The following is a 24,678-nucleotide window of genomic DNA, read 5'->3' on the forward strand; positions in this document are numbered from 1 at the left end:
ACTCTCAATCACTGCGCCACCAGGGAAGCCCTGATATATACTTTTAATGGCTGACTAAACCAAATCAGGAGATATCTAAGTCTGATGAAGCAAAATGCTTATCGCTTGTATTAGTTTGCTAAGGCTGCCATATCAAAGTACCAAACTGGGTGGCTTAAACAACAGAAATTTATTTTGTCACAGTTCTGGAGGCTAGAAATCTGAGATCAAAGTGTTGAAATGATGATCTCTTCTAGGGCCTCTTTCCTTGGCTGGTAAAATTGCTGTCTTCTCCCTCTGTCTTCACATGTTCTTTCCTCTGTGCACACAGGGCTGTGTCCAAATTTCCTCTTCTTATAAGAACACTGGGGCATATTGGATTAGGGCCCACCCTAATGACCTCATTTAACCTTAATTACCTCTATAAAAGGCCGGTCTCCAAGTGTAGTCCCATACTGAGGTATCCAGAGTTAGGACTCAACATATGAATTTGGGGGGGGGGGGGATAATTTAGCCCATAATATCGATTTATGTGAATTCCTTACGCAGAGGACAGGGATGACAGCAGAAACTCCAGAAAATGAAAAACAATTGGTCCAAAATATCATTTGAACAGCTAACAAACTGAACTTGTGGTATTTGTTCTTATTAGGTACAATTTCCTGAAGAAAAGTTCATGGAAACTATTAAAAAGAAATGATTAAAAGTAACTGCTTTTTCTTTCAGACTTCTTTAAATTACCTCAAAATTCTCTTCCCAAAGATGTTCATTAAGTAAATACCTCTTATTTTGCCCAAAATGAAGTTTACCAAAAAGAAAATAAGTATCCCACACAGAAGGTTCTGTGTTTTTATTGATTAGAATTGTGTACAGTTGTAATCCTTCCATCATACACATAATATACAGTAACTATCAAATATCTGATACTAAAATAACTTACTTACAAATTCTAATATTGAACACAGAATAATTCTATCCCTATTAAAAATAAAAAAACAAAACCACTGAGTATCTTGGAAAATTTAAATTCAGACCGTTATTTCACAATTTGGAAATCTGAGTAATCCAACTTTAAGATGACTTTCTCATTGTTGAAGCTTGCTCTATCAATGTGCGATTTGGGACTTCCTCTTGTCTCAAGCCATTCCTGCATATGACGTACTTTGGAGGTGGGACCTTGCAATTGTCCTTGCACTGTGCCCTGGTCAGTGTTCTGGACCCAGCCTACTAATCCGAGCTTTTTACCCTCAGCCTAAGGGAAAGAAAAAGACAAGAGAGAGAAATCCAGTGAGATTGAACAAAACAAAATTAGACTACAATCTCTTGCCAGAATCTTGGCCTAGAATCAAGCCACTGAAACTAATTTGATATTGTCCACAACAGTCAAAACAGAACTACAGCAAGGAGAACCTCATTGCTGATCTTAACATGCAGTGTTGACCACTTGACTCCATTTCCTTCTTCCACCCTATAAAACCAGGCACCAGAATTTCTCACTATGTCGTCAATTTGGTTAAGTACTAAAGATTTAAGACCAAATCAGATGTTTTCAAAATGATTCCCTAAGGATGACTGTTGTTAGGATACTGGAGTATATCTTGTTCATTTTCCGTCTCCTAATCAAGAAACTACTGGGTATATTAAATAGAAAAAGCATGAAGCTATTTGATCCTTCTTTTTTTCTTTAACCAAGACCACACCTAAACAAATCCAGATGATTAAGCGTCCAATATCTCTTTAAAGATCATTAGAGAGTATTTTACAATTTCCTGGGCAAGGCAATCCACTGTCCTCACTGTAAAGAAACTGTCTAACCCAAGGTCTTTATGGTGCATCCAAAGCCCACTTTCTCTCATCCCCCTAGAGAAGGAAAAAGCAGCTGGTGATCAGCCTCTAAACACCAAAGTCTCATGAGACTACATTAACTATTGTTTTCACTTGACTTTCTTCTGTCTAAATAATCACAATGTCTTTAATGTTGCATAAGCTTATGAAAATCATCTAATCACTGTAGTTGCTCTTTTCTTAGACTTTCCAATGCTGTTTCCTTTAAATCATTAACTGTGGAATGACTGAAAATTGGGGAAAGGTAGCAATGTTTTAGAGGCAACTTTATTTTTGTAAAATTTCCAATTAAGGATATTATAAAAGTTATTGATTGTTACATTCTATCTAAATAGAAGGGGTCAGATTACAAAAGAAAACGGGAGTTAACTTGATTGCATGTCCAAGGGCCAGACTAGTGACCTAGGAAATATGGGAAATTGCTGGAGTTGGCCAAAGGAAATGTTATGCATAGCAAAACTATGTTTGATGAGGAACTGAAGTATTCATCAAATCAGTTACGTTCAAAGCAAAGACATGTTTGCATAATGAACAAGAGACTTTGGTCAAATAAATAACAGTTTAAAGGATACAGAGCAAATTAAGGAATGAAGAAAAATAAGAGATACCTACAGCATGATTGAGTGTTGTAGATTGTGGCATTAAAAAAGAATGCAGAGAATGGATTTGAATAAGACTCCACATCCAGCTGACTTTGTGTAACAACTGCACTCTTCTACTTCTTTTAACCTAGGGGAATGGGCTATCCCTAGTTCTTAGTTACCTTATATGGTAATTAGCTAGAGGAATGATTGTGTTGAGTTTTGAGCAGGAGGTTATAACAGTACTGCTCAAAACTAATTTATTTACATTTTAAATTGCAATACGATTTATCTGAACTCTGAGAGCGAACAAAACACTCCCAACTTTGACTGGTGTTGAGAATGGGGATTTCCTATGGGTTTTATTTGTGCACTCGATTCTGTTCTTATTATATATATATATATATATATATATATATATATATATACACACACACATATATATGTATATTTATTTATTTGGTTGCACAAGGTCTTAGTTGCGGCAGGTGGGCTCCTTAGTTGTAGCTCACCAGCTCCTTAGTTGTGACATGCGAACTCTTAGTTGTAGCATTAATGTGGGATCTAGTTTCCTGACCAGGGATCGAACCCAGGCCCCTTGTATTGGGAGCACGGAGTCTTATCCACTGTGCCATCAGGGAAGTCCCTGTTTTTATTTTTAAATGATAACATAATGTTGCTGAGTCATGTTCAGTTTTGAATATATATCTAAACAAGTAAGCAGCGTTTTCTCCTACGAAAATTCCAAAAAGCTAATTCTCCCTCATAATAATATTTCTGCTTGGATGGTCGTCTGGAAACATTTTTTTTTTTTTTTTTTTTTTTTTTGCGGTACGCGGGCCTCTCACTGTTGTGGCCTCTCCCATTGCGGAGCACAGGCCCTGGATGCGCAGGCCCAGTGGCCATGGCTCACGAGCCCAGCCGCTCCGCGGCATGTGGGATCTTCGCGGACCGGGGCACGAACCTGTGTCCCCTGCATCGGCAGGCGGACTCTCAACCACTGCGCCACCAGGGAAGCCCCTGGAAACATTTTAACGAATATAATCACCAACTCTAGTCTCAATCTAAAAAGAAAGTACCCTCAAACCAATAACCTAGACTTCCACCTTAGGAAACTAGAAAGAGAAGAGCAAACTGAATCCAAAACAAGCACAAAAAAGGAAATAATAAGGATTAGAGCAGGAGTTAATAGATACAGAAAAAAGAAAAAAAGAAAGGAAGGAAGGAAAGCAGGAAGAAAGAAAAAATAAATGAAACCAAAAGTTGATTCTTTAAAAAGACCAACAAAGTTGTCAAACCTTAAGCTAGGCTGATCAATTAAAAAAAAAAGAGAGAGAAGGCTCAAAGTACTAAAATCAGAAATGAAAGAGGGGACATTACCACCAACCTTACAAAAAAAATAAAAGGATAATAAGGGAATAATATGAACAGTTGTATTCTAACAAATTAGATACCTTAGATTAAAAGAGCAGATACCTAGAAAGACTCAAAAACTACAGAAACTGAATTAAGAAGAAATAGAAAATCTGAATAGACCTATAACAAGAGATTGAATTAGTAATCAAAAACTGCCCATGATATGTCAATGGACATTTAGGTTGCTTCCATGTCCTGGCTATTGTAAATAGAGCTGCAATGAACACTGTGGAACATGACTCTTTTTGAATTATGGTTTTCTCAGGGTATGTGCCCAGTAGTGGGATTGCTGGGTCATATGGTAGTTCTATTTTTAGTTTTTTAAGGAACCTCCATACTGTTTTCCATAATGTGGCACATATATACAATAGAATATTACTCAGCCATAAAAAGAAATGAAATTGAGTTATTTGTAGTGAGGTGGATGGACTTAGAGTCTGTCATACAGAGTGAAGTAAATCAGAATGAGAAAAACAAATACTGTATGCTAACGCATATATAGGGAATCTAAAAAAAAAAATGGTACTGATGAACTTAGTTGCAGGGCAGGAATAAAGAGGTAGACATAGAGAATGAACTTGATGACATGGGGTGGGAGGACAAAGCTGGGGTGAAGTGAGAGTAGCATCGACGTACTTACACTATGGAATGTTAGATAGCTGGCTGGTGGGAAGCAGCCGCATAGCACAGGGAGATCAGCTCAGTGCTTTGCAATGACCTAGAGGGTTGGGATAGGGAGGATGGGAGGGAGGCTCAAGAGGGAGGGGATGTGGGGACGTGTGTATGGGTGCGGCTGATTCGCTTTGTTGTACAAATGAAACTAACATGGTATTGTGAAGCAATTATACTCCAATAAAGATGTATTAAAGGGCTTCCCTAGTGGCGCGGTGGTTAAGAATCCGCCTGCCAATGCAGGGGACACGGGTTCGAGCCCTGGTCTGGGAAGATCCCACATGCTGCAGAGCCTGTGCGCCACAACTACTGAAGTCCACGTGCCACAACTACTGAGCCTGTGCTCTAGAGCCCGCGAGCCACAACTACTGAGCCCACGTGCCACAACTACTGAAGCCCGCGTGCCTAGAGCCCACGCTCCGCAACAAGAAAAGCCACCGCAATGAGAAGCCTGCGCACCACAACAAAGAATAGCCCCTGCTCACCACAACTAGAGAAAGCCCGCGTGCAGCAACTAAGACCCAAAGCAGCCATAAATAAGTTTATATTTTAAAAAAATGGGCAACGGATTTGGAGACATTTCTCCAAAGAAGAAATATCTTCTTCCATGTGCCAATAAGCACATGAAAAGATGTTCAACATCATTAACCATTAGAAGGCAAACAAAACCACAGTGAGGGTATACACATACACCAGAATATTACAGAGCCTTAAAAAGGAAGGAAATTTGAACAGATGCTACAACATGGATGACCTTAAGGATGTTATGCTAGTGAAATAAGCAAGTCGGAAAAAAACCGAATACTATATGATTCTACTTATATGAGTTACCTAGAGTAGTCAAATTCATAGAGACAGAAAGTAGAACTGTAACTGCCAGGGGCTAGGGAAGGGGAATCAGGAGTTATTGTTTAATGAGTACAGAGTTTCAGCTTTGCAAGATGAAAAGAGTTCTGTGGATGGATGATGGTGATGGTACCACAACAATATGAATGTACTTAAGGTCACTGAACTGTATACTCAAAATGGTTAAAATGGCAAATTTTACATTATGTATATTTTACCACAATTAAAAAAAATGTGTTCTATAGTTTCCAAATATTTGGGAATTTCCCAGTTTTCTGTTATTGATGGCAGTTTAGTTTCATTATGGTCATAGGAGAACATGCTTTATATGACTTAAATCCTTTTAAATTCATTGATACCTCAAAACAAAACAACAAAAAACCACAATGAGATACCACTTCACACTCACCAGGATGGCTATAATAAAGAAGACAGACAATAACAACTGTTGACAATTGGGAGAAATTGGAATTCTCATGCATTGATAGTGGGACTGTAAAATGGTGCAGCTGCTTTGGAAAACTGCTTTGGCAGTTCCTCAAAACGTTATACATGGAGTTATCATGTGACCCAGCAATCTACTCCTAGGTATATATGCCCAAGGGAACTGAAAACAATGTTTACATAAAAACAGGTACATAAATGTTCACAGCATCATTATTTATAACAGATAAAAAGTAGAAACAACCTAAATGCCCATGAATTGATGATTGGATATATACAATGTGTTATATCCATACAGTGGAATATTTTTTTAAACAATTATTTTTTTATTTGGCCACACTGCAAGGCTTGTGGGATCTTAGTTCCCCAACCAGGGATTGAACCCAGGCCCTGGCAGTGAATGCGCCGAGTCCTAACCACTGGACTGCCAGGGAATTCCCCATACAATGGAATATTACCCAGCCATAAAAAGAAATGAAGTACTGATATAAGCTACAACATGGATAAATCTTGAAAACATGTCAAGTGAAAGAAGCCAAACACAAAAGGCCACATATTGTATGATTCCATTTACATTAAATGTCCAGAATAGGCAAATCCATAGAGATAGAAATGAGGTTAGTGGTTGCCAGGGGCTGGGGGGATGAGTGAGTGCTAATGGGTGTGGGGTTTCTTTTTGGGGTGATAAAATGTTCTGGAATTAGTGTACATCTTTATAAATACTAAAAAACCACTGTATTATACACTTAAAAAAATAAATTTATTACTTATTTAATTGTTATTCTTTTTTGGCTGCGTTGGGTCTTCGGTGCTGCGTGTGGGCTTTCTCTAGTTGCAGCGAGCAGGGGCTACTCTTCGTTGCGGTGGGCAGGCTTCTCATTTCAGTGGCTTCTCCTGTTGTGGAGCATGGGCTCTAGGCACGTGGGCTTTGGTAGTTGTGGCTCGCAGGCTTTAGAGTACAGCCTCAGTAGTTGCAGCGCACGGGCTTAGTTGCTCTGCGGCATGTGGGATCTTCCCGGACCAGGGCTCGAACCTGTGTCCCCTGCATTGGCAGGCGATTCTTAACCACTGCACCGCCAGGGAAGACCTGTATTATACACTTTAAAAGGGTGATTTTTAAAAAATATTTATTTATTTATTTAATTTATTTAGTTTTGGCTACGTTGGGTCTTAGTTGCCTTAAGCGGGATCTTCGTTGCAGTGCAGGGGCTCTTCGTTGCGGTGCGCGGGCTTCTCTCTAGTTGTGGCGTGCAGGCTCTAGAGCACGTGGGCTCTGTAGTTGTGGTGCATGGGCTCAGTAGTTGCGGTGAGTGGGCTTAGTTGCCCCGCGGCATGTGGGATCTTAGTTCCCCGACCAGGGATTGAACCCATGTCTCCTGCATTGGAAGGTGGATTCTTAACCACTGGACCACCAGGGAAGTCCCAAAAGGGTGAATTTTATGGAATGTGAATTATATTCCAACTTTAAAAAAAAAATCCCTTCAAGTATTATCACTCATTCTAGGAGTGATGGAATTAAATTAAGAGGCTAGATGATATCAACACATAAAAAGACTGTAGCAAAACAAAATAATTGTTAAAATGAACATATATAATAAAATGATTATAAGTAGTCAAGAATAAACTACAAGTCTAATTAAGGGGAAAAAAGGATGACATTTTCCTTGCAGTTTTCCAAATCAATATTTGTTTTTCTGCATTCTTTTATTCTCTCTTTAAATTGAGGGGTGGGAGGCGCAGTAGAGAAAGATGGAGTATACTGCCATCTGGTCCTTTTCGCTCAACAACTTTAATTAATCTTTGAGGCTGCCACCTCCATTTACTAAATCACAGGAACTTACCATACATAATTAGTAGCAAAGCTAATTGGAACATAGCTCTTGCTATGACTTTCAGTAATTCTTTTTTTCCAATAGGCACTTCATATATGAGCATGAAACAGGAGGAAATGATTTGCAAGTAATTGGAAAAAGAGGTAGTGATATTTAACATTCATATTTCAAAGATTCACGTTTGAATTTTAAGTACCACAGTCCCAGGAATGTGACACTTGGCAAGTTCTGCAGTCTTAACTCAGTATCTTTGGGGTTGGAGATACATTGGGAAGGCAATAGCCTGATACCCCTCTATAGAAGACAGAAGGCAAACTGAGATTGCATCTGTGTGTGCCCACTGAGGGAGGATTAGTGATATTAAGACAGAGGCTGTCAATAGTTTGTTCATCCCCTCAACTACTCCCTAATATCAAATAGGAATACCAGGCTCCACGTTCAATGTTACCATTACTTACCCTGGAATGGATAAAGTATTTTCATTAGAAAAGCTTCACCTGGAAAAGGTAATTGTTCTTTAAAAGCTAAAATGAGCGGAAAGGAATTACACAGGGGAATGGGAGAGGTTGAAAAAGGAAAGAGGTCTGAAGAAAATGCAGCAGCTGCAGAGGAAGCAATTAAATGTCACAAGTTCACTTAAATGCCATCTCTTTGATCAATGTTAACTTTCCTACAAGAATTGTGACTTGGTTTGATGATGCCACAACAGGGAGAACTGGGGAAGCCCTCTATTCCCCTTTGGAAAAGAGAAGCTCACCCATATGTGTCTAGGTACTCAAGTACCACTGTTAGAAAAGACCAATAATAACAGTAGACAAATTTTCCATTTGCATTGTGTTTTACCCACTGCAAAGCATTTTCATACCCATTGTTTTACAAACCACCTCTTTGCCATCCAGCTACCAAACAGAAAGGTTCTCCAATGCATATTTTTCAGGAACATGTCTCTTGTTCCCATGCTCATACCCTAGGTATGTCCCCAAAGCCTGTAAGCCACATACCTGAGTGTACTTGCGGAAAAACACACCTTGCACTTTCCCAAAAACTTCATAATCCACTGATATCAGGGTGTCCCCTTCTGCCATACTCACGCTCAGACCTGTCAGAGACCATGAAAGCAGAAAAGTAAAGGACTCATTATCCTATTCCCGGGCCCCCAATCCTGAGGCAGAATGGGTCACACACACACCTCTCCATCGTTAACCACTGTGACCTCTCCCTGACCTTAAGGTGCCAGTACTTCGGAGTAAGTAAGCGGTCACGTGTAAGCGCGGGTGTGTGAAGTTAACAGGAAGACACCCGGGCAAGGGAGCCCACAGAGGCCTCTTTTAGGGCAATTACCTGCTTATCCAGTTACCTCCCTACACCCATCCCCGGTCCCGCTCCCTCTCCATCCCTCCCTCTTCCCACGCTAACCTGGCTTCCGCGCCCCCACAAGAATGCCCTATTAAAATTTTAGGGCTAATTGAACTGATGAGCACGCCCCGGGGCCCTGCCCCAGGCTCACTCTCCTCGTCCTCCTCTCCGGTGGACTACCCGGGAGACCAGCAGGCCAATTGTTCCCCCGGTTGCGTAACCGCCGCGCCCGGTAGCTTAGAACGCGGCTCCTCCTTTGCTGTCTCTCAGACCCATCACCTCCACCGGCCAATCACGCACGGCGCGCTCGGCCCAGAGCCCGCCCAGGGGGTGGGATTTCGGGACGCCAGTGTCTAGTAGCTCCAGAGCCTCCGATTGGCGGGGGGGCGGGATCTGTCCAGGGTCTCGGCTAGGATTCTGCACACCGAGCCCTCACCCCACCTCTGTCACTAAGCGCACGCCTTTTTTCATTTTCTCGCGGGGATAAAGACAAAGACGAAGAAACACTTGAGATAAATCCAATCATTCTGTAAATATTTACTGAGAACCTCTGTGTGCCAGGCACATTTCTAGGTGGTTGACATACGTTAATGAACAAAAAGGATCCCTGGACCGGAGGAGATTAAACTCTGGAGACAGATGATAAACACTAAACATCATAAACAGATAAACAAATTAAATAGAAGACATACAACTTTTCTGCCCTTTTTCTCAGTTCTCCTCCAATTCTGAGTCATGCCTAAGGCTGGAATTGGTAGTGGAGATAACTGTATAGGAGGTCCCAGTGGAGGTTATTTCTCCCTCTGTGATTCTGGAAGCGGCCCACCAGAGTCTACCTTACTAAGAAAACTACAAACAATGCTTATCTAAAGCAATCAATCCATCAATCACAAGCACAAGCAAAATAACCCATAATCACAACTGAATCAGTCAATCTAAGCCAAGTGACCAAGTTGCATGAATTTCTTTCGGGAGAAGGGAATTGTCAAGGGGAGTTGTGGGTGATGATTGTTAAAAATAGGGTCACCTTGGGCTTCCCTGTGGCGCAGTGGTTGAGGGTCCGCCTGCCGATGCAGGGGACACGGGTTCGTGCCCCGGTCCGGGAAGATCCCACATGACGCGGAGCGGCTGGGCCCGTGAGCCATGGCCGCTGAGCCTGCGCGTCCGGAGCCTGTGCTCCGCAACAGGAGAGGCCACAACAGTGAGAGGCCCGTGTACCGCAACAACAACAACAACAAAAAAAATAGGGTCACCTTATAGATAAATAATGAGAACATACTGTATAGCACAGGGAACTCTACTTAGTGCACTGTGGTGACTTAAATGGGAAGGAAATCCAAAAAAGAGGGGACATATGTATATGTATAGCTGATTCATTTTGCTGTACAGCAGAAACTAACACAACACTGTAAAGCAACTATACTCCAATAAAAATTAATTAAAAAAAAAAGTAGGGTCACCTTGAAGGCATTTGAATACAGATACCCTTAAGATTAAGAATGTGTATGAAGGAAAACTGCGGTGTTTATTGTTGCTCTTTGGAGTGCTTGTGTACCTTACATCCCTTCATAACATAAGATTCCATTTGTGAATATGCCAGGTTGGCAGACTTGGCAAGGTGAGATGGATTTGCAATGGAAGCCATGGAGATTCATTATTCCATCAGCTCCCCACTACAAAGTGAGGATCCAGATCCTGGAGAATCATACAACCTCAGTGCTGGCATTGGGGTGGGAGTGGGGTGGGAAGCTGAACTGAATTGTTACACTTGGTAATATTTGAAAATAATGCTGAACAGAGTAACTGGCTGATGTTATTTAAAATTTATTTTTAAAAAACTAGTTTCTCTGTAGAATTAACCTATTGAGTATCTACTATGTATATACACTGCAGGATATACAAAGATGGATGGTATATAATCTTTGCCCTCAAAGAGTTTTTTATTTAGTGTAAGGGACAAATACGCGTGCAAATGATGACAATACAATGCACAACATGCTAATTCAATTCCACAAGCATCCACTGAGAGCTCATCATGAGCCAGCCCTGTGCTAGAACAAGGACAGAAAATATTATGAGAACACAAAGGAGCAAAGAGATTCATTCTGGCTGGGAAGAGTGGGAAAGCATTCTTGGAGGAACCAGCATATTACCCAAGGTTACACAACCACAAACAGTAAGTGATGGAGCTGGGATTTAGTTCCAAGCAGTCTGAGTACAGAACCTACTCCCATGAATGCTATGCTCCACCACCTCCCAGTACGTGGAGCTTGGAGTAAGGCCACTGAGGTAAGAAAGTGCAAGTAGTCAGGTGTGGCTGGACCAGGGTTTCTCAACCCTGGCTGCACATTAGGACCTTGGGGAAAGCTTTGTAAAATACTGATACCCAGGCCTCACTCCCAGAAATTGCTTTCCAGGTAGTCCTAAAGCACAGCCAAGGTTCAGATGCCCTGGGCTAGCCTCTGGGGAGGCAAGACTGGAAAGGTAGGCTGGACCTAATCTGGCAAGCTGAAGTTCCATGCAAAGTTACACATTTCAACTTTATCCTATAGGTAAAGAAGAAGCCACTGGGTAGGAGAATTATGGGGTCAGAAGTATTCAGGAGAATTATTCTGGCAGCAGCCAGAAGGATAGGTTTGGGGAGCAGATGAACAGCAGTTAGGAGAGTGGTGCCATCCCAGTGAGAAGTGAGGGAGAAACTCACCTAGGGTTGTAGAAACGTAAAGGAGGGGACATATATGAGACATCGCAGAGTAACTTCAACGGAGCCTGCTGACCAGTTAGAGAGAGGGGGTGACAAAGTGGGAGGAGTAGAAGATGACTGATGCTTTCAGCATGAGAGGAAACACTGGAGAAGTAGATTGGGGAATGCGGAGGTGATCACAACTTCGTTTTCTGTCATATTGAGTTTGTGGTTCCTGAGGAACATTCACGTGCAAGTGCTACATGGGAATTTGGAAATTTGAGTCCGTAATTAAGGAGAGAGAACTAAGCTAGATATCATTTAAACATAGGTGAGACCTGAAATTTCAGCATTTGGCTGAAATCATTAAGGAAGAGAATGTCTGAAACTACATTTATATGAGAAATACGAGGGCCTTGGAGAACACCTAACATTTGGGGGGAAGGTGAGGAAAAGACATAAATGCAAGGACATGAAAGAAGAAACCAAGAAGGCACACAGGAGCAAGTGAGAAGAGTTCCAACGGAGAGAAAAATCAGTGTCAAATGAGTAGGCTGAAGAAATAGCAGCTTTTGTCTTTAGGGTCATTGGAAAGTCACTGGTAGCCTAGCAGTTAAATAAAGCGGACAGCGGGGAACCAGACCACAATGGACTGGACAATGAAGGGGAGTTGAGGAAGTGGGAGCAGGAAATGTAAAGTTTTCTATTAAGACGTGGAGAAGAGGAGAAAGGAATGGGACCCTAAGGTGAAAGGTGTGGCCAAGGGAAATGAGGCTTTTTGTGCAGGGCAAAGTTAAGCATATTCTAAAACCACAGAAGCGTGTGTGGATAGATACAACTTGAGGTTAACAAGATGCAGGGGTAAAGTGAGTCAGTTCCTGGAGGGTACTGAAAGGGACTAAGTCAAGAGAACTCAAGGGAAGACAAAGATTCTTCTTCCTCATAAAGAGGGAAAGAAGTCAAGATGGAGGGAGGCACCCTGGGAAATTCTGCCAGGCTGGAGGGGAGCTTCTGGAGTTGATGACAGGCAAGCCCCATGCTGAGATAACTGGGACCTTGAGAAGAGTGGGAAATGTCTGAAAATGCATACATAGAGAAGGCAGTGGAGAGTCAACTAGGAAAGAAAACAAGGCATAAAAGGACTGCCTTGGAGCACCACCAAGGCGTTTCTTTATAACATGTAAAAGCTGTATTATGACATGTTGAAGTATTAACACCGACCACTGCTGTCTATATTATTTTCCATGTGCATGAATCTTTTAAGTAGTTACAGGGAAAAAAGTAAGCTGCCTGTTCCAAACAGCTTACACAAATGAACTGAAGTATGAAGACAAATAAACTCTCTTCTGATGTTAGCAAGTTATGGAGTATCTTTAGTGTTGAAACCAGGTTATACTGAGCATTTTCGATCTGGTAGTTAACTTTATTATCATTACACTTCTCTGAGTCACTCCTGGGCCCTAAGAAGAGAGGCCCACAGTTACCACGTGAGAGTAAAACATTATATCAAAATAATTAGATTGGCTACAAAAATTTCCCCCCTTCTGCGTAGCAAAACCTAGCCGAGTTGCTAAAATTTGACGCAAGCTCCAAACTATTTGCGAGGAAAAGCATGGAGAGATAGTATACAGCCGTACCTGGGGCCCGTACAAGGCAGCCGAACGTGCTAAGAAAGGCTATCAGCAGGCCCACTCCCGCTAAGAGGGCAGGCACCGGAATCCTGCGGCAGAATGACTTGAGGGCACATCTAGGCGCTCCGTCTTTTGCCAGAGAAGGGCACACCCCAGGATCTGAGACCATCGCTCTGAGAAAAATCCAAGCTCTTTGATGGAGCCCCAGAAAAGCCTCTCCCACCCCATTCCCCCGTCCCCTAAGGGCAGAGCTGGACGGAGCTGCAGAGTTGGCGGGACACCGGGTCAGGCGACACCCTGGTGTTCCGCGCCCGCGCCCGGGGCGGCGCCCGGTGGTGTGCGGACTGCGCTTGCGCACGCCTCACCCACCCACCCACCGCGGAATTCGCGGCGAGGTGGGGCTGGGCGCCCACGCTCTCCCGTCTCCAGGCAACGGGAAAAACAGAGGCCAGCTGAGAGCGCCTGCGCGGCCGTCGGTGGAGGGAGGGTTCGTGGTCGGGAAAACTAAGTCCTGGGGTTTCCCCTGAGCAACAACTGTTCCCGAGAGCCTCAGGTACGCGGAAGGGCGGGGAGACATGGGGTCAGCACCTTGACCTCCCAAGGGCCCGACAGATTGTAGAGCGAGGGCTTGTCCCCAAAGCGGAGTCTCCAGTAGAGGCTTCCCGGCTGAGCCCTCCAGGACAGAATGCGACTTAGGCGTTCCGGATCTAAAACCCGCGGCGGCCAGATCAGGTGGTCCCCGCGTCTCAGATTACAGACCCGCCGTCTGAGCCGCGGGGACTCTTTGGGTGAGGGTTTGCCAGTCAGGCACCTGCTGCAGGCCCTGAGCTGCAGCAGCTGTGCTCTTTGGGGTCAAGCATTGTTTCAGCAGGACGGAAGCCCCGAGAGCTCTTTGTGCCAGTCACTTAGCAATGGGCCGCAGTTTTCTCACCTATAAAATGATGGGGCTAGACTTGGAGTCCTAAGGTCCCTAAATTCGAGTCCTGTAACTCTGAGAGAACCCCTCAGTTTACAGGTGAAGAAACTGGAGCCAGCGAGGGGATGCTGCTTGTCCTGTGTCACAGGCCTAAAAACTGACTTTCAATCCAATAGCTCTTTCCACCTGCTACAGAGTATGCTGTGTATGGCAGAGGCTGGTACTGATACAAAGGAAAGCCAGGTGACAGGAACACCTGTATCACATTCCTTTTTCTATCCTCAGGACCTAATAAGCACCCGCAAGACATAATAAGTGTTCACCAAATGCTTATTGAATGAAAGCTCTGGCAGACCCAGCTCCACTGTCCCTAAGAAGTCTGAGAGAAAATGTGGGTAGGACAAATGTAGAAACAGTTTACTTTAGCAGCCGACATGAACCTCAGACAAACTTCTCACATACACCTGGTTTAAATCTACCCTAGGCTTTCAGTCCACGCCCTGAATGGCTGGTCTCCAGTTGGCACTGCCTCTGCCTGTGGGCATTATGCTCCCACATAATAAAACGGAAGCTCCAGAGTTCCACTCAGCTAAGCAAGACCCCTCTGAAAAAGGTGACTCTTCCCAGCGGTCCTCTATGGGGCACCCGAGGAACAATGTCCAGCAGAAGCTTTTGAGCAACCAAGAGCTGACGCTGGGTAATCTCTACACTCACCCCAAATGGAACACCTGCACGAAAGCCCAGAGCTACTCTTATCCCTGCTGTGCTGGAATCAGCCAGCAAGACTCAAGAAGCAATCCCCAGGGCCAAGCAAAGTGTTTGTTTTACTCACCAGGCCCTCAATCCCAGTATCCCAAAGCAAATAACCAGGAATTCATCCCCTTTACAAAGAAGCGAGTTGGGGTGGACCGGGCATACCCACTGAAACCTGTGTTTCACCGGAAGCCCCATAGTACAGGTGAGGCTGGCACTGATGGGGACCAGAATGTCTCTCCAAGACCCCCTGAGCCAAGAAAGTTTTCATACAATAGCTCTGGTTCAAGGAACTGGGTGAATTCATCTGTGGTTGGTACAGTTGCTGCCAGTCAGGAGGACAGGGTCATGGCAAACCCCAACAGGACGGAGTGGATGCAGATCCAAAGACTAGAGGCTGCAGGGGAGAGTTTAGAGGAGGAAATCCGCAGAAAAGAGACTCTTCTGAGGGAAAAGCTGAAGAAGACAGAGGAGGAACTCAGAAGGATCCAGAAGGAAAAAGAACAGGCTGAGGAAAATGAAAAAAGAGAGCTGCAGAGAATGGTACTCCCCGGGAGGAGAGTTAAAGGCAATACCACATACAAACCTATCTTCTCCCCAGAATTCATGTCTGAGGAGGTCTTCAGTAGAGATACAGGAGAGGATGAAACTTGGGGACGGTCTCAAGAAAGATCTAGTCCATTCCAGTTCTCTGATTATGGAGTTCAGAAGCTCAAAAGGGAAAGACTGGTGGCAAGCAATAACAACATCCGAGACCGAGTCGCAGGGCGATTGAAGGGGACGTTTTCTCAAGCTTCAGAAGCGCCACTCAGTGCTTTGCGGAGGTCCACCAGCAATTCTAGCTCGTCTAGGGCACCACACTCCTCGGGCTCCAGCTGTTCCACTGAAGAGCCAGAATTGGGCGAGTGCAGCCACTGTGGCCGAAAGTTTCTCTTGCTCAGGCTGGAGAGACACTCCAACGTCTGCCGCAGGATGCAGAGTTCCAAGAGGAAAGTGTTTGATTCCTCCAGGGCCCGGGCCAAGGGCACAGAACTAGAGCAGTACTTGAACTGGAAGGGACCAGCCTCAGTCAAGGTAACAAGGGCCTTATGGATTTGCCTTGAGTGGGGATCATTTTAAGAGCCTGTTATATACTCATCCATTTTCTTTAAAAAAATTTCATGTGTCATATGGGGAGAAAGTGAGAATTAACGTTTGATTTATTGATTACTACTGTGTGCCAGTCACAGTGATGGGAGCTTTTCATATGATCCTCACCACAACCCTGTGAAGATTTCATTATCTTTTATCAGTTCAAAAGTCAAGTGTCAGAGAGGTTAACTTGCTTGAGATCACAAACAGTCTTAAATGACAGTCAGCATATAAATCTGGGTCAGAATGACTCCAAAAATCTAGACTTAAAAAATATATGTCCTTGGGCTTCCCTGGTGGCGCAGTGGTTGAGAGTCCGCCTGCCGATGCAGGGGACACGGGTTCGTGCCCCGGTCTGGGAAGATCCCACATGCCGCGGAGCGGCTGAGCCCGTGGGCCATGGCCGCTGAGCCTGCGCGTTCGGGGCCTGTGCTCCGCGGCGGGAGAGGCCACAGCAGTGAGAGGCCCGCGCACCGCAAAAAAAAAAAAAAAATTATATATATATATGTGTGTGTGTGTCCTTTTGATTATAAAAGTAATAAACACTTACTTTAGAAAATTTAAGAGAATGAAAAATATAAAGAAAAATATTATGAAGCATTTCACTACCCTGAGAGAATTCTTCGCTCTCTGCAATATATTCTGCCACCTCCCAAGATTAGGACTTGCTACCACTCCTATAAGCTGTATCTATTTTTTCAAGATTGGCTAATTTTGATATACATTCTTAGTAAATACATGAAACACAATTGTTTGGAATTCTTTTTCTCCCCATTTAGAGCGTAAACACCTTAAGGTTAGAAGACTTTATTTTATGTTTTTAATAATTTTTATTGGGATATAGTTGATTGACAATGTTGTGTTAGTTTCAGGTGTACAGCAAAGTGAATCAGTTATATGTATATATATATCCACTCTTTTTTAGATTCTTTTCCCATATAGGTCATCACAGAATATTGAGTAGAGTTCCCTGTGCTATACAGTAGGTCCTTGTTAGTTATCTATTTTATTTTTTAATTTTTATTTATTTATTTATTTATTTTTAACTGTACGCGGGCCTCCCACCGCCGCGGCCCCTCCCGCCGCGGAGCACAGGCTCCGGACGCACAGGCCCAGCGGCCACGGCCCACGGGCCCAGCCGCTCCACGGCACGCAGGACCCTCTCGGACCGGGGCACGAACCCGTGCCCCCAGCATCGGCAGGCGGACCCCCAACCACTGCGCCACCAGGGAAGCCCTATTTTTATTTTTTAAAACTTATTTTTGGCTGCGTTGGGTCCTCATTGCTGCGCACGGGCTTTCTCTAGTTGCGGCGAGCAGGGGCTTCTCTTCTTGCGGTGTGCAGGCTTCTCATTGCAATGGCTTCTCTTGTTGTGGAGCACAAGCTCTAGGCACGCGGGCTTCAGTAGTTGTGGCACGTGGGCTCAGTAGTTGTGGCTCGTGGGCTCTAGAGCACAGGCTCAGTAGTTGTGGTGCATGGGCTTAGCTGCTCCGTGGCATGTGGGATCTTCCTGGAGCAGGACCCGAACCCGTGTCCCCTGCATTGGCAGGAGGATTCTTAAGCACTGCGCCACCAGGGAAGTCCAGTTATCTATTTTATATACAGTAGTGTATATATCTCAATCCCAATCTCCCGATTTATTCCCCCCCAGCACTCCCTCCTGGCAACCACAAGTCGGTTCCCTATGTCTCTGACTCTATTTCTGTTCTGGAAACAAGCTCATTTGTACCTTTTTTTTTTTTTTTTTTGGTTGTACCATATACCATTCTAAGTGCTCTAGATTACATATACTATCTCACATAATTTCCCAACAATACTACTACTATCCCATTTTAGATATGAGGCAAGAAGTTAAGTAACATGCCCAAGATGACACACACACACACATATATATATATATATTTTTTTCTATGTCATAATATTGACATTCAGTCCAGTAATCCTCCACTGCAACAGCTCCTTTACTTTGCAGTGAAAATTGATTTGTATATTTTTGGCCTCTGAGTCCTTGTGGGATTTTTTTTTTTAATTCAAACAGAAAGTCACTAAAATTATAATCATCCTCATCAGTGCACTCAGTCCCATGTGATTAATTTTTTTCATCTTGATCTTTTGTTAGCACTTTTATGAGTCCATCCGTTTTCCATTAGAGTTCTGAAAATGCTTCTTCATTCAGTTCAGCAGTATGGTCAGTTACCAGAAACCTGTACTTGTCAGAGTCTTTTCCATGAATTCCTTGGAGATGAAACCCTTTTATAGGAACATTTTTGCAAAAGCATCAGAGCACACCCAGAACTGTCTGTAAATGACAAAAGACTTAAAAATGACCACGGTAAAGATTTGATGAAAGTTCATAATAATGCAGTTGACAAGGAAATTTAGTTATTTCTGAGATATACATTTTAAAGTAATAACTAGAATTATGACTTATAACATTATACCAGAACATATAAGATTTTTAGAAATTTCATGTAATGTCTGAAACATTTATATTAACATATTTCCATACAAATAACCCAAAGAAAGTTTAGTATTAGTTGTTTTTTTTTGTTTGTTTGGTTTTTTATAATGCAGGTTCTTATTAGTCATCAGTTTTATACACATCAGTGTATACATGTCAATCCCAATCGCCCAGTTCAGCTTCCACATATAAGTGATATCATATGGTATTTGTCTTTCTCCGTCTGACTTACTTCTCTCAGTATGACAATCTCCAGGTCCATCCATGTTGCGGCAAATGGCATCATTTCATTCTTTTTTTTATAGCTGAGTAATATTCCATTGTGTATATGTGCCACATCTTCTTTATCCACTCCTCTGCTGATGGACACTTAGGTTGCTTCCATGTCCTGGCTATTGTAAATAGTGCTGCTATGAACATTGGGGTGCATGTATCTTTTTGAATTATGGTTTTCTCCAGATATATGCTCAGAAGTGGGATTGCTGGATTAGAGGACTTCGTCTTTGGTGAACATTCCTAGCTGCAGAAAAATGTTGTAAAAAGTGACTTTGAGACACTTCCATACATTTGGGGGAACTTCATAGGCACATCTGGATAGTCAGACCTGGAGAAGATTGTCTGGTGAAGCTTCTACCACCTTGTCAAGGTTATAACACTGGGGTTGTAAATGAGTGTTTCTCAAAGTGTGGCATGCTGACATGCATTTTTTATTTCAGTAATTGTAATGTGTATTAGAAAAGTAAAACATAGTAAGCCCTTGATTTCTAGGAATCATGAATTTAAAGAAAAATAGTAAGGGGGATGAAGTGAAAGTGGTATGCAAATGATCAAAATGTGCGAAAGCCTAGACCACATGATCTCAAAGCCCGTCCAGCTCTGAGTCTCGTAAACTATGAGAGTGTTATTCTATTTTCATTTCCTTCCAACCCTCCCACTGCCACGCTAACACCTCTTGTCCATTAGCACTTTACAGTTTATGTGTGTATTTGCGGGGCCTTTAAAAACTCACGTTTATGTGGTGGCTGTTAAGAGAAGTCTTTTGCAGTCTTAATTATTTCTTTCAGTACGATATGGGAGATCACTACAAGAAAGTCCTTTCCACGTTTAGCGACGATCTCCCTGAAATCGGGTTTCCAACGAGAAGTCAACATTTTGCCCTTGCCGATAATGATATGATCATCAGTTCCTGTTCTATCCTGTTTTTTTTCTGGTCAACCCCATAATCCACTTGGGTATTCTCTGTCCCACTACAGTGGTTTATTTCTGGCCAGAACCTAAAAGAATCTTGTGTTTCTTAAATTCCCAAATACAGTAGCAATAAAGCAAAAAAAAAAAAAAAAAAAAGGGTTTCTGGGATCAGATGCCCTAGCTTTGTGGAAACTAGTTTGAGGAAATATGTTGCATTGAGGACATCAAGGCAGAAAGGATCTGGATTGAGATGGACTCCTCTCCTTGGACCGTCCCAAGTTTTATTCCAAAGCTTTGTGCCTTTGTAAGCTGAGTGGTTTGTGTCTCTCTGTTATTCCTTCAGTGTACTTGCAAGAACAGGTGATTTTTCTTTTATTCTTTTTTTTTTTTTTTTAAACATCTTTATTGGGGTATAATTGCTTTACAATGGTGTGTTAGTTTCTGCTTTATAACAAAGTGAATCAGTTATACATATACATATGTTCCCATATGTCTTCCCTCTTGCGTCTCCCTCCCTCCCACTCTCCCTATCCCACCCCTCCAGGCTGTCACAAAGCACCGAGCTAATATCCCTGTGCCTTGCGGCTGCTTCCCCCTAGCTATCTACCTTACTACGTTTGTTAGTGTGTATATGTCCATGACTCTCTCTCGCCCTGTCATCTTTTATTCTTTAATATTCACATAACTTGCAGCAGACTCATACTCTTGTCTCTCTACTAGACCTTATGTATTTGAGCATAGAGACTATATCTTTGTGCTTTGTGATTAATAAGTGTTAATTGAATAAACTTCAATACAATGAAGAATTAAAATATAAGTATCATATAGTTGAGGAACTTTCCCCCAATTCAATTCTAAAGGTTCCTAAATACCATCTCTAACACTCTGATTCTCTTGCCTTGTCTGTTTCAGTAAGATTTTCCTGATGGATCCTTCCTTTTCCTTTGATAACATCTCTTCCTATATTCATCACCAAGCAGCTACTTGCTTTTCTTTTTTCTTCTTTTTAAAATTAATATTATTTTCATCTGAGTCGTATTTGAATACATTTGACAAATCATGTAGTACTGAGTGACCTGTGATGCAGATCAACAGTATTTTGCCTCATCCCTCTCTGGCCCCTCATCTAGCTCCCACAGGCAGTTCTGATAGATGGCTCTTCTGGTATGCATTTCCATATTTCTAAATAATATACTTATTTGCTTGATTTATCAGTTTTGCACATTATCTGTTGACCTCTTATGGACACTCTGGGTTCTTATCCCCTCTCCTCCCACTTTTCTCCTTCCCTTATCCTTCCATTGTAGTGATATCACAGTTTTGGTTTAAACCAGTAGTCAGCTGTTTATGTGATAATAAACACATAAATTTTGTTCACTGCTGAGTGGACAGATTCTGCCCCTGCCCACATTCACCCAGAGTTAATAATTGACCCATGTTTTAATTTTCTTGGTTTCCTACATACCTAATTGTATTTTTTTTCCCCCTGAATGATCTGCCCAGTATCAGACACCTGTTAATGTTTTTCTATCAGTTTGACTTTTTTTTCTTCTGGAACCTCCATCCCACCATTCTTTTTCTTCCTGCTCCAGTCCAGACTGGTTCTTCTCCAGGCCTGGTGCAGACCTGTTGTTTGGAACTTCTCTCTGCTTCTCTCCTGTTTCCAGCACCCTGTGTCTTCCTTTTTCTCGCTTTACTCCTCCTTGCTTTGCTGAAGCTTTATTAAGAAAGGTGCACGGGAGGCATATTTTTTGTCTTGGGATGAATTAAAATATCGATATAATAGCTTTATTTTTGATTGATGAATCGGCCAGGTAGAGAATTCTAGCTGGAAAATTATTTTCTGTTGGAACTTTTATGGCATTTTCCCACTAGCTTTTAGCATCCAATGTTACTGTTGACAAATCTGATACCATTTTGATTTCTGCTCCATTATATGAAACCTATAGATTTTTTTCTTAAAACTTATAGGATTCTCTCTTTATTCTACAATGATTGTGTTGGATAGTGGGTAGGCCATTTCAATCTCAAGGGTAGTGATATTTATTTCTAGGAATGTTTATTGTCTTCTTTAATAATTTCCTCCTTGTGCTTTCTGTTTTTGGAACTCCTATTAGTCAGTGTTGGACTTTCTAGATTGACTTCCTAATATTCTGATCTTTTCTACTTTCCATCTTGATCCTTTTTCCCATTCTGCGTACCTTTTCTGACATTATTTTACAACAGTTCTATTTTTAGCTATTGCAGTATTAATTTATAATAGTTCTTTCTGGTTCTCTCATTCCTTCTTCATAGTATATATATTCTTGTTTCATAGATAAAATCTCTTCTAACACTACTTTGATATTATGATTTTTTGTAAAAAAATTTCTTCTGCTACCTGCCTTGTTGCTACTTCCTGAGCGTGTATGCATGTGTGTTCCTGTACTTGTTTGGTCTCTTCCTTGTTAGAGCTTTACTGACTGTCCGTTCATATTTAAGTTTAAGTGGGGCTTGTTGACTGAGGGCTTTCATATTAGGGTTGTCAAACAGTGAGTCTTTTAATTGGGGTCCCTCAGAATCAGCATCTCAACTTTTCTCTCAACTGCTTGGTGCATCCAGAGAACTCCTGCCTCCTATGAGGGTGCCTGTGTCTGGTACTCTGGGAGCTGAGTGGGGGAAGGAAGCTGACAGTTAATTCCACAATACATTGCATACACTTGCCCTTAATCTCCATTTTCAGCCCCTAGATTAACCCTGCTCTCCACTGTGCCTGGATGTCCTGAGTCTGAAACCTGTCTGGTTCAATTTCTCCAGAGAGGGTGCTGGAAGTGTTGGACACTTGGATGTGCAAGGTGGAGAGGAGCCCTGGGAGCCAACCTGTTCACCTCCCCCTTCCCACTACCTGTATTTCCAAGCACTGAGCCTCCCAGGGGTTCTGCTGGGAAATAGGCTTGCCTCTCAGTACCATCCGCCTTTGCAGGCCCTTAGTTTAAGTCAGCGGTCCCAGACTTTTTGGCACCAGGGGCCGGTTTTGTGGAAGGCAGTTTTTCCATGGGTGGGGCGGGGAGGGGGATGGTTCAGGCGGTGATGCGAGCGATGGGGGAGCAGCAGATGCAGCTTCTCTCGCCGCTTGCCCGCTGCTCACCTCCTGCTGTGCGGCCCGGTTCCTAACAGGCGGCGGACCAGAACCAGTCCGCAGCCCCGGGGGCGCGGGGGGCCCCTGGTTTAAGTGCCTCCACTCTGGCAAGTCAGTTATCATTGTTGCTTCTTTCCTGTTCTCTTTGAGCTTAATTTCCTTACTGTCATTCTAACGGAGACTCAGGAGGGGGATGAGATAGACACCAAGTTAAATGATCAGTCTTCCCTCAACTTACAGGCTGAACCTCCTTGGAAGAGCAACTGGAAACAGAAGCACGAATCTTTCATCCGTACCCTCCGTCAGGCTCGAGAGGTCCAGCAGGTAATTGCCAAAGGTGGAAACCCCTCCGACCTGCCTCCCATCCTGCCTGCAGAAAATCCAGACTATATTCAGTGTCCTCACTGTAGCTGCCACTTTGCTCCCAAGGTGGCAGAGTGGCACATTCCTAAGTGCAAGACCATCAAGAACCACCCTCCACCTCCAAGGAAGCACTGCAGTTGAGCAGACAACAGTGGAAACTTCCTTGATAGTCCAGAAGGCTCTGCTTCGCTTCAGCAGTAAATGGGAGTAGAATAATTTGATGCAGAGCAGAAAGAACTAAAACTTTTACATCTCCCAGGTGTGCCTGCAGAGCTGAAATCGGTGAAGAGAGAGAGACCCATTGCTAAGCAGCAGGAGGCAACAGGAAGCCTCCGCTTCCCACTAAATCACCGCCTCCGGCTGGTGCGCCTCATGTTATTGCCCTAAGAACTGATGGGTGAGGACACGTAAGAGTAGCGAGTAGGCTACATTAAAGCTCTCTTCTTGCAAGCCTGATTGTGGTTTGTGCTAGTTAAGTGCCTGCATTTGCTGTGCCTTCTTGCCACTGCCTCTGCATGTATGTCTATGGCTTCTGTTAACTCCTCTTGTTCTTGCAAGAAGTTGGCTCGTTGGTATCCGAGGATCACGGTATCTTATAAAAAATACAGTTTTGCCGTAAGACAAATGACCTCCCTGATACATGGTCCTGGCCAAAAGTCAATATACAAGTATGGAAGGTTCAGGCGCCAGTATGTCCTAAAGCCTCCCCATGTTGTACTGTGTAATAAAGGGACCCTCATCTTTATGTACAATACTTTACAGGGTAGGGATGGGGAAAAGCACACTATGTCTCTGTAGTTGTTCCTTCCTAATGGATTTCATATGTCAGAAAAAAAAAAAAGGAAGGAAGGAACTTTAGTTTCAGCTATTGCTAGCACTCTGCTTTCAAATCAGGTTGGTTTAATGACTTTTAAAATGAAGCAGCAAAATATACCATCAAAGCAACCTGGGACATTCTGGTGTCACATGTCCCTGCTGATCACATCACAGTAAACTTCTATTCTAGAAAGTAAACTTTGAAGGAAAAGATAGCAGATCTAAAATTTTCTCTGGGCAGAATCATGCCTACTGCAAGTAACCTTCATAATTAGGCCTTCAATAAATGGGTTTGGGGAATTTAAAATTAAACAAATAATAAAATGAGTGAGTCTTAGACTTGTCAAATGGGAGAAGTGATAAGGTAATGTCCGATGGGGGAGAAGCTATCAGTTCAGGTAGGATGAAGCTAACACAACAGATCTGAAATACTAGTAAGATTACTGTCCTGAGAGTATCACTCAAATTGTTAGTTTAAAACACTGGATAAGCTGTGACAAAGTGAGAGAGTGGCATGGACATATATACACTACCAAACGTAAAATAGATAGCTAGTGGGAAGCAGCCGCATGGCACAGGGAAATCAGCTAGGTGGTTTGTGACCACCTAGAGGGGTGGGATAGGGAGGGTGGGAGGGAGGGAGACGC

General features: G+C 43.0%; 2 protein-coding genes across 3 annotated transcripts; one reads left to right on the top strand and one right to left on the bottom strand.

The window, feature by feature from the left end:
- Nucleotides 1-799: 799 nt before the first annotated feature.
- Nucleotides 800-13,599, bottom strand: ACYP1 (acylphosphatase 1). Of its 2 annotated transcripts, none has more exons than XM_029236214.1 (3): nt 13,292-13,599; nt 8,617-8,714; nt 800-1,231 (listed from the first exon to the last, which is right to left on the bottom strand). In XM_029236214.1, the coding sequence occupies exons 1-3, from the start codon at nt 13,452-13,454 to the stop codon at nt 1,016-1,018; spliced, it is 477 nt and encodes a 158-aa protein (XP_029092047.1). In that variant the 5' UTR covers nt 13,455-13,599; the 3' UTR covers nt 800-1,015. The 2 variants fall into 2 exon arrangements, with proteins under 2 accessions (XP_029092047.1, XP_029092048.1); XM_029236215.1 differs by lacking the exon at nt 13,292-13,599 and adding an exon at nt 9,032-9,177.
- Nucleotides 13,600-14,705: 1,106 nt separating this feature from the next.
- Nucleotides 14,706-23,681, top strand: ZC2HC1C (zinc finger C2HC-type containing 1C). The gene is made up of 2 exons (XM_029238969.1): nt 14,706-16,028; nt 23,093-23,681. Exons 1-2 carry the CDS (start codon nt 14,706-14,708, stop codon nt 23,354-23,356), a joined length of 1,587 nt encoding a protein of 528 aa, XP_029094802.1. The 3' UTR covers nt 23,357-23,681.
- The last annotated feature ends 997 nt before the right edge of the window (nt 23,682-24,678 follow it).

Source organism: Monodon monoceros, unplaced genomic scaffold, assembly GCF_005190385.1.
Source record: "Monodon monoceros isolate NGI ecotype Baffin Bay Population unplaced genomic scaffold, NGI_Narwhal_1 Super_Scaffold_21, whole genome shotgun sequence".
NCBI lineage: Eukaryota > Metazoa > Chordata > Mammalia > Artiodactyla > Monodontidae > Monodon > Monodon monoceros.